Source organism: Syzygium oleosum, unplaced genomic scaffold (assembly GCF_021117445.2).
Source record: "Syzygium oleosum isolate NSW1041296 unplaced genomic scaffold, Sole_v2.1 Sole_v2.58, whole genome shotgun sequence".
Lineage (NCBI taxonomy): Eukaryota > Viridiplantae > Streptophyta > Magnoliopsida > Myrtales > Myrtaceae > Syzygium > Syzygium oleosum.
Window position 1 is genome coordinate 554,389 of NW_026607542.1, and position 10,964 is coordinate 565,352.

The window sequence follows — 10,964 nt, forward strand, 5'->3', positions numbered from 1 at the left end:
CTCGGGACTGATTTATGGAAGTCAAAATCTACACAAAATTGTCCAATCGTCACGGATGTTTTGCAAGAGTTCATTATCTAAGATTGAGGTGCTATGTAGAGAGCAAAACGATTACATTTCGAACATCGTGGTGCTGTATTTACAATTTTCTTATAGTTGGTGATGGAGTCGTGATAAGAGGAGCCGATTTGATGATGTGTTGAAGTTTGAAGGCGACGACGGGGAAGCTACATAGGCAAAGGCTTTGACTTCTAAATTGCGTTGGAACTATTATAAAATAGCACCAAAGTAACAAGATGACACTCCTTAGGAGTGGCATGTCAACCCTTATGGCCTTTTTGGCAAAACGTTTGGCTTAATTCTAAAACAAAGTACCAATTTTATTTTGAGTGATAATTTTAATTTAAATATTTTTTTATTTCATAAAAAATCATCAATTTTTACTTACATCACAAATAATTTGAAAATTTAACACTACGGGAGTTAAATTTGGAATTTGTGTAAAAGTTGATTTTTTTTATTGAGAAAAAAAAGCAAGGGGTGTTGTTATTTGATAGAAATCATGACCAGGTGCTTCTTTTTACCTCAAGATTATCTTATTCTAAACAAATCAAATGACCTATGTTTTAACTTTTAAGGACCATAATCATTATATTAATAGAAAAAATTCAGTACAAATGTTTTAATTGAAAAGATGCTGTAAACTCACCTGGCAAGAAAAACCATCTTGTCAAACCTCTTTCCTTCCCGATGGGCACCAAGAATGATGATCAATTCTGACAGAGCGCCTCCATCTCTCCTTAAAAACTATTAAAATTATTTTTATTTTCAAATGAAGAAATCTCAAAAGAAAATTTATAGTTAGTCTATCCCATCCTGCATATATATATATATATATATATATGCTCAAATTGCCCTTAACTAGAACTCCAAGGCAATCCCTGACAGAAAAAATTAATAAGTTCGCTTAAATCAGCTTTTCACCACAAAACAAAACAGTTAACATAGATCAACCGAATTTCAATCTTATATATTATGTGCCTACAACATGTAAACCAAAAAAGAGAAAAACACAAAGAAAGAATGATTAGAGAGAGAGAACCACTTGATATATAAGTGATTTATAAATAAAATTACTCTATAACTAACATCAAAAGAAATTTATGTTAGTTGATTAGATAGTTTTTTTTTTGTGGTATAAAGTTAATTAGATAGTTAAAGAAGTAGATTCATAGTCAAGCTTCTCACGGATCTATTTTTTTTTTTAAAGAAAAGCTTATCCATTAAATAATTTTTTGATAATTTTTTAGAAACTATTATTTTAAAGGCCTTAATAATACAAAATAGACAATGTGAATTCACTTTTCCGGGTTGTAGATTCGAGCATGCTACCACGCTCCATTGTTGATTGTATATTTTATTTTTCCAAGAGCATCTGAATTTTACTCTGGACAATAATTGCTTCTAAGTTCTCACATCATGGAATATGCATTTTATAGTTGGTGGCTGAATGAATGATCTTTCACGTATGGGATCTTATCGAGCCGCTTTATTTCATTTGATTACTCATGCTTATACGAAAGCATTGTTGTTTTTAGGATCTGGATCTATTATTCATTCAACGGAAGCTATTGTTGGATATTGTCCGGATAAAAGTTAGAATATGATTCTTATGGGAAGTTTAAAAAAGCATGTATCAATTACAAAAACATCAAAGGAGAGGCACACTTGAAGATCCAAAGAAAAAGAAAACATTAATACTAAATAAAATAATTTGAAAAACATCTATCGATCACAATGAGCCCGCTTCACCATAAAGAAATAACTTTGGAAAACCAATTTCGATTGCTAAATAAAAATAATAAGAAAAGGAGAGATCAAAGTAGTCCACTTTTATGGTCATTGCTCATTAGAACTGCAATAACTATCCATTAATACGATTTAAATGACTTTTTGATTGATTTAATCTTGAGCTTCTTTCGTAATATATTGGTGCACCGTTTATATCTCTGCCTGCAGACATAGAACTTTTTGCTGCTCCGTAGTAAAACACCAAAGAGAAAGGGGTAAGGATAAAATATTAAACTTATAATCTTAAAAACGAGGAATATTTAAATTGAGAATAAAAGAATACTTGTCAATAGTCATGGCCACGGTTCGGAACCGACCGGTTCCGGTTCTGAACCGGCGGTTCCAGTTCGTGGCCAAGTATGAACCGGAACTGGAACCGCCCATGGCGGTTCCGGTTCCGGTTCCGATTCCGGTTCCGGTTCCGGTTCCAGTTCGGAACCGGTTGGTTCGGAACCGGTTCCGGGCCGGTTCATAATTTTTCTTTTCTGTTTTTTTTCTTTTCTTCCTCCGCCGGCCATAGCCGGGGCCAGAAGGAGGTCGCCGGCCTCGGGCGAGGCCGCCCTCGCCCGGCGTCGGCGAGGGCCGCCCTCGCTGAGGCGGGCGAGGCCGGCCTCGCCGGATCGGGCGAGGCTCGACCTCGTCGGCGTCGGGCGAGGCCGACCTCGCCTGGCGGCGAGGCCGGCCTCGCCACCGGCCGGCGAGGTCGACCTCACCGGCAAGCGGCAAGGCCGGCCTCCCGAGGCCGGCGAGGTCGAACCCTCGCCGGTTGCGAGGCGAGGTCGAGCCTCGCCGGCGTCGGCGAGGCCGGCCTCGCCCGGTTGCGAGCGAGGTCGAGCCCTCGCCCCGATCCTGGCAAGGCCGACCTCGCCCGGCCCAGTGAGGCGGCCCCAGCCCAGTGAGGCGGCCCTCGCCCGACGCCGGCGAGGGCGGCCTCGCCTGAGGCCGGCGACCTCCGCCGGCCCCGGCTATGGCCGGCGGAGGAAGAAAAGAAAAGGAAAAGGAAAAGAAAAAAAATACTGTTCCGGTGACGGAACATTATTCAATATAAATTGTAATTAAAATGTAAATTGTAATCAAATTTGAGGACAAAAAGACAAGAGAGAAAGAGAGGGCTTGAACTTAATAAATTATCATTAAGTACATTACAATTCGTTACAACGATCTATAAAAAAAATGAGCACAATATATATGCCCTAAAATGATCCCAAAACCTAAGCATTCCGTGCACAAGGGACCAGAGGTCACATGTCGTCGGATTATACTTCGGTTTCCCTAAGCTCACGTGGGCGTACCCGGTATGAGAAACAAGGGTTCCCGAAATATTTGCCAACTCCAATAGTTCTTTTACCCTCAATCGTCACTACCCGTTCCAGTACCGGTAGCAGTACCGATAGCGGTAGTATCTCCGTCGTTAAAGAATTCGGATTCATTATTCCGATCTATCTCTTGTTGCCGGTATTGAGCCTTCGTCCAATCAGCAACACAAGCTTGAATCTCCACTGATTCTGGAGCTAATCTTGAACGATGTTCGTCCAAAATATTACCTCCGGCACTGAATGCTTGTTCGACCGCAACTGTGGAACAAGGGGTTGAAAAAATCTGTTTTGCAATAAGAGAAAGGATTGGGTATTGGCTTGCGTGCCTCTTCCACCAATCCAAAATTAAAAAATCTGTACCACCTTCGGATTCAGTAAACTCAAATGAAACGGTTAGATAAATCTCTAATTCAGAAATATTTCCTATTACTCCATTTTGTTTTTTTTTGTCTATGTAATAAAAGTTGGTACCCTCTACTAATTTTACCTGTACTGTCATTTTATATCTCCGTAGATTAAGAAGATCCAATATCACCTAAATTATATTTAGTATAAAATTCATTATATAATTCTATTACTACGTTTTTAACCTCACGTACTATGGTTGTAACATTTATCGCATCATAATATAAACATTGATAATACGTACGAAAAAAATCATTTAAGCCATCCAATTTGCAACGCGGATAAAAAACACAAGCAACTAAATAAATAATGGGAATTTCGCTATAATAATGTAGCCACTTCATTTTCATTGCAACTATAGTATGTTGTAATTCAACATCATTTTCATATTCATCAAAAATTCCGACAATATTAGTACACTCTACTAAAAATAAATGTGTAGTAGGATAATAAACACCGGACAAAGTATAAGTTGCATCATTAAAAACCTTTAAAACATCTAAAATTTTTTGGCAAATATCCCACTCTTGTGGGTATAAATTAATCTGAGGTATATTATTAGAAATGAATGCACATAATAAATCTTTATATGCTAAAGATTCACTAAGCAAGTAGAAAGTAGAATTCCAACGAGTTGGAACATCTCTTGGAAATCTTTTTGGCTTTTTGCCATTTTCTCTACAAAATCTACCCCATTCTTTCATTTTTTGGGGATGTTTCCATAAAAATTGAATCGCCGTTTTTATTGGTTGAAGAAAAATATCAAGAGTTTTCAAACCATCTTGTACACATAAATTTAAAACATGACAAGCACATCTAACGCGAAAAAATTTTCCGCCAAAAGCGGGTTTACAAATATTTTCTAAATCGGCAATTGAAGCGGTATTTGCTGCGGCATTATCAAAACCAATTGAAAAAATTTTGTTAAGCAAATAATATTCTTCTAAAACTTGCCTAATTATTCTATAAATATTATTTGCCGTATGCTTATCATTGAAAACTCTAAATATAATAACTCTTTTTTGAATACTCTACTCGTCATCTATCCAATGACATGTTATGCCCATGTAAGAATGATTTTGCCAATGATCACTCCAAATATCACTACCTATATGCATGCATCTATTAAATTGCATAAAAAAGTTTTGTAAATCTTTTTTTCCATTTTTGTAAAGATCTTTAATTACTCGTTTAGTTGAATTTCTAGGAACACGTTTTACTTGTGGAGCACATGCTTTTTGTACAAATTCATTAAAACCAAATCTTTCTCCAAAATTAAATGCTCAACGGAAATAAATTTGCCTAATTCTTCCTTATAAGTTTTTTCATTAAAACGAAATAAAGGGGAAGTGTTAGGATTGACGTACCCGGAAATTTGTTGTTGCCCGATATCGATTCCCGTTTCGGTTGGATGTTTGCTCCTAAGATGTCGTTTAAATGTTCCATATCCTTGTCCACCTGTATATTTATATATTTTCCCACAATATTTACAAATTATATCATACTTTTTTTGACCAATATCAAACATTTCCATTTTCGTGAAGTGATTCCAAACGTCAGATGTAAATTCTCGTTCCGCTTCCTTTGTTGTAATATTTCGGCAGGAGGATGAAAACTTTCTTGCGTCGGGACGCGCTCCACATCGGGAAAAATGTTGATTTCATCATCTTGAAAATCTACATATTCACGAGGATCAAAAGAATGATGGGATTCCGTCATGATATTCTTACCTTTGCCAGTTGGCACTCGACTTCCACTTGCCATTTTTTGAGTAGATTGAGAGAATTGAGCGGATTAATTGGGAGAATTAAGAAAGAATTGCGTGGATTGAGAAAATTGATAGAATTTAAGAGAATTTGAGAGAATTTCGAGTATTGAGAAAATTTGAGACTTGAGAGAAGAGAATTTGAGAGAATTGTGAGTATTGAGAGAATTTGAGAGAATTTATAAGAAAAAAATGAGAAGAAAATTTAGGATTAAAAAAAAAGAAAAGATAACCGTTGCAATTTTGCAACGGTTATCTTTTTTTTTTTATAAACTTTTGCTCGTTTGGGCGTTGGCCTTGGCCGTTGCTAGGGCAGCCTAAAGGCTACCCCGGCAACGAGCCGCAAGGCGCAAGCCCGCTGCCCGCAGCAGGGCTTGCAAACGTGCAGGCCCTGCTGCGGGGGTTTTTTTTTAAAAAAAAAATTTGCGCGAGCGGGGCTGCGAGCGTGCGAGCCCGCTGCAGGGGTTTTTTTTTAATTTTGCCCGTTGCCGGGCGCCTAGCAACGGGCGCGCAAGCAGCTGACATGCCTACACCGCGTGTCTTGCAGCTTTCTTCTTCTTTTTTTTTTTTTTTTGGAACCGGGCGGAACCGGCGGTTCCGCGCCAGTTCAAAAATTTCTGGAACCGGAACCGGGCCCGGGCCCGTAGGGCACGGGCCGATTCCAGTTCCAAACCGCGGGCCCGGTCAACGGGCCGGGCCCGGGTTTGACCGGGCCGGTTCCGGGCCGAAACCGGCCCGTGGCCATGACTACTTGTCAAGTCAACCGACGCCCGCTTTTCCCTTTGCTCCTATGAAGATCGACTTTCGAGGCACTTTGCGCCTTTGAGGAGCCGTACAATTAGCAGAGTTTGCAATTGGACTACGCTCAGCCCCAACGTAAACCTATCAAATAACTTTTGCATTAAGAATGGCATTGAGTTGGTCAACGATAGAAGTTACAAAGAAGGTAATGTCAGGCTCCCTCGATCTCCAACTTCCCGTAAAATAGAAAACTCTTGAAATTAAAAAAAAATTAGAGGGGGGAAATCATCAAAGCAGATCCTAGTTAATGATTGTGTGATGGGAACGTGGACATGCAGAGCCGTTTGCAGAAAACTTTTCCTACTTTTTCTTAACAGGAAAAAGTTAACAAAAACTTCAATATACTCACCAAGACATCTACATTCTAAATATACTTTTGAGACAATAACACAGACAGTTTTTAAATTTTGATCTCATATGCAATTTAATTCATAAAATTTTTATTTGTAATATCTAAACTTGAATTAATGGAAGGAGTGCATTGAACATTTTCAAATAATTCAGAGACTAAATTGAACAAATACTAAAAGTTCAGGGATCAAATTGAATATTAGGCTAAAGTTCGGGGACTACATTAAACAAATTAAAATTTCATGGACCAAATTGCACATTAGGTCAAAGTTCATGGATTGTTTGTGTTATTTTTCCTATATTTTTATAAAAAATCTCAAATTATACTCATTATAATACATTTTTCCTAAATCTTTTTCTTAAAAAAAAAAGCAACAAACTTTAAACTATGCCCACTATGAGACATATACTCTAAATCTCAAATTATATCACTGTAACACATTTGTTTTAAACTTTTTTCTTGTACCTTAAAATTGTATTTGTGTGACATATTTATCATCTGTTAAGATTCCGTCATATGATTTTCCAAACAACGAGACTTTGTTTTTACTTCATTTACGTCACATGAGCGTCATATTAATACCATTTGCCTTCCGTCGATCATGTAGGTAGATTTTTAACGGTACTTATTGTTGAAATCTTGATGGAGTAAACATATTATAAATTTTTGTGTCACGGAAAAAAGTCTGAAAGAAAAAAAATTAAAGGGAGAAAAGGACGTCTAAAGGGAAAATTGCCGAAAAAGTCCTAAACCTTTTACAATTGTGCCAATTCAGTCCTAAACCTTTTTTTTTTGCCAATTCAGTCCTAAACCTTTTGCAAACCAGCCAATTCAGTCCTTTTGGTCGGTCGGCGCTGACGTGGTCGCCGGGCGGCTGACATGGCGCCGGTCGGCGTCCACATGGCAATATTTTAATATTTTTTATTATTATTTTTCGAATTTTTTTCCTTTTTTCTTTTTTTTTTCTTTTCCTTCTCCCCCCTGGCCTGTCCGGCCAGGGGGGAGGCTCGCCCAGATCTGGTGAGGCGGAGCTCGCCCAGCCTCGCCATGGCTGGGCGAGCTCCGCCCTCGCCCACCGGGCGGCGGAGGGCCCAGCTCGCCTCGCAGGAGCTGGGCCCTCGCCAGCGAGCCTCCCCCCTGGCCTGGGGGGAGAAGGAAAAGAAAAAAAAAGAAAAAAGGAAAAAAAATTCGAAAATAATAATAAAAATATTAAAATATTAACATGTGGACGCCGGCCGGCGGCCACATCAGCGCCGGCCGGCCAAAAGGACTGAATTGGCTGGTTTGCAAAAGGTTTAGGACTGAATTGGCACAATTACAAAAGGTTTAGGACTTTTTTGGTAATTTTCCCGACGTCTAAAAGTAGCCTTTGTTAAAAGGATTTTGTGTTCAAATGAGGAAATCGTAAATGACTTTTCCCACTATCTCTCTAATTGCAAACCCCTAAGTTTTAGGATAATAGGCACATAAAAAATCCTAAAAAAATTATAGTGACATGAAATAAACACTGAAGATGGAACTCATTGAGACCTACTTGTGGTTTGCGCGATCCGTTTTGCACACTTCTACTGAAATGAATTTATAGGGGGTTGTGGCCAATGAGAATTATTGGTTGGGAAGGGACATTGAAAGGATCAAAAGTGGAACGCAAAAATTATGCCATTAAAGATGATGTGTACATTTTTATTCTTTTTCCCTTCGTCAAAACGTTTTCCCATTATCTAAGTCCTCCAATTTATCCGATATATCCCCATCGAATCCTTTCCATTACTAAATAGAATGTCCAAGCAAATAGCAATATAAAATCCAAATACTTCATAAAAATAGGTCAGAGACTCTTTTCTTCCATGAACAATGACATAAAAACGGGCAGAAAGTTTATACGTATTTGGCATTCTTATGAACATTTTTTTTGCATAGCTCGTGAACAGCGATAAATGTTGTAGTTAATTAAAAAAATGGAGAGAAAAAAATTAAGCAAGAATTCTCGTTGCACTGGAATAGACTTAATATTGAACACGAAAAGTTTGACATTTCTATATTTAAGGGAAAACATCAAATCGTATCAGTTTTGTGTTATCTCCATCAAAACTCTAATGAAGTTATTTTTTTTATTGCAAATCAAAGAGGAAAAAAAGGGTCAAATTGACCCGATAAAAATGACAACAAGGTAAAACAAAGAGAGTAACAACCTAATTTTTATCGAGAAAGTGCACCTAGCAAATTACTTAATTTACCTTCCAGGACAATCAATCTCGTCTTTGCACTCTACGTGAGAAATTCAGAACGTTTCTCTCCCTTTTTTTTAGTTTTATTTTTTTGTATTTCAAGTAAATTTTTACTTTCGGTTATTAAAAACTAGCAAAATGTTCATATAATGCTTTCTTTTTTTTTTCTTTTGTTAGAACATATAACGTTTTCTTTTTAGAGAAGAATTTGTATAATAGTAGTAAAAAAAAAGAGAGAAGAAAATAATGTCAAAAGTTTTATCATTTTTTACGTGTCATTAGAGACTTGAATTGTAATACTTAACTAATAAATAATGGTGCACGAGGACGAACTAAGAGGTTTTCACTTTCTCAGCTTCGTCGAAAGAGCAAAAGCCAAAACCCCTCGTCTTCTCCCTCGCTTGCTCGACCCTCATGGCCCCGAAACGCAAGAAGTGCCCAACTCCTCCGCACGAATCACCGCAGACGGACGCTTCCTCCGGCGAAGAGTCGCGCACCGACCCCGTGCCCCCGAGAGCTGAAGCGCAACGGAAAGTGGACGAGGAAGTTGAGAAGGATGCGGAGGGAGGTAGTGATGAATCCTCCGAAGAGTCGGAGCCTCGGTCTGGATCGGAAGATGGGACCCGCGCTGCCGTGCCCGTCGACGCGGCCGAGGAGGGCACGACGGTGAGGAGGCGGCCGGCCGGAAATCGACGGTTGGAAGAACCGCCGGGGAAGAGGGAGAGAAAGGACGGCGACGCCGCGGTACTCGGACACCGCGGTGAAGCGACGAAGCACGAAACCCTAAAGCCCTCGAAGCCCTCTCTGGACCCGGACACCGCAGACGAGACTCGCATCGTCAAGGCCGTCGCCGCGGGCGAGGAGGTCGCGCCGGCGGTGAAGAAGAAGCTGGCGGCCGGATCTCAACAGTTGGAGAAGCGGCCAGGGAAGAGGGCGAGGAAGGGCAGCGACGCTAACGACGAGGAGGCAGGGGCCGCGGCGCAGCACACCAGGGAGGGGTCGGGGAGGTTTCAGCGCAAATGGAGTGAGAAAGATGAGATCAAGCTCCTCCGAGGTTTGATCAAGTTTCGCAAAAAGAAGAGGCTAGAGCCCTCGACCAACGTCGGCATATTCCAAGATTTCCTCGACAAGAAATCGGTACGGTTCGACTTCTCTCCCAACGAATCGCAGCTCCTAAACAAGATTAGGAAAATGAAAGTCAAGTTCGTGAATGGGTGCAAGACCGGGCGTATATGGAAGAAGCCCCATGATCAGAAGGTCGCTGAGCTTTCCCGTGTCCTCTGGGGCGGTGGGGAAGCGCGCTTGTCTTTGAAGAAGAGTATGACTCCGGAAAGTGCCAGCAAGATTGCTGCTGCTGCACCGTCGAAGCCGCCGGAGGAGTTCGAGGACGGCGATTGGGCCGGCGAATCTTCACTGTTGGAGCTGACCAGCATGGGGCTGGGCAAGGAAGTTTTGAGGATCGGTATGGGGATGATCGACCGGTCGGAGATGGAGGAATTGAAGGAGAGGTGGCAGCAACTGCGCATGTCCGAGCTACAGGTCGCCAACGATAGAGCGGCGCTCGTGAATCACCAGGCAAGGTTGTTCATGGATCGCTATCGTCGAGCGAAGCAGCAGCAGGTATAGGAGGGAGGCGATTGCGATACTCAGGTTGTTTTACAATTAGGCTTTCTTTTTGTCTCGGATCTTTTTACCTAGCAAGCCGCTCATGTGTTGGTTGTTTCTTGGTTGTTAGAAGCAAGAAAAAGTTAGAAATGGAGCGTCCAAAAATCGAGTCGAGTTCTTCATTTGTCAAATTGTTCCGAGTCTCTCAGGTGCATTGGGCTTGCTCTTCATGTGTGCTTTTGTATGAATGCTAAAAATAGGAATTCAATTTCTAAATGTGCTGAATTATATTGGATGTAGAGGGTGAATTTGTCTACACAAAATTGTCCAATTGTCTCGGATGTTTTGCAAGAGTTCATCATCTAAGATTGTGGTGCTATATAGGGAGCAAAACGAAAACATTTCGAACATCGTGGTGCTGTATTTACAATTTTCTTATTGTTGGTGATGGAGTCGTGATACGAGAAGCCGATTTGATGATGTGTTGAAGTTTGAAGGCGACGACGGGGAAGCTGCATAGGCAAAGGCTTTGACTTCTAAATTACGTTGGAACTATTATAGAACAGCACCAAAGCAACGAGATGACACTCCTTAGGAGTGGCATGTCAACCCCCGTAAGGCCTTTTTGGCAGAAAATTTGG

General features: G+C 40.5%; 1 protein-coding gene across 1 annotated transcript; it reads left to right on the top strand.

The window, feature by feature from the left end:
- The first annotated feature begins 9,132 nt into the window (after positions 1–9,132).
- Positions 9,133–10,344, top strand: LOC115689355 (probable transcription factor At1g61730). The gene has a single exon (XM_030615364.1). The coding sequence runs from the start codon at positions 9,133–9,135 to the stop codon at positions 10,342–10,344; it is 1,212 nt and encodes a 403-aa protein (XP_030471224.1).
- Positions 10,345–10,964: the final 620 nt, after the last annotated feature.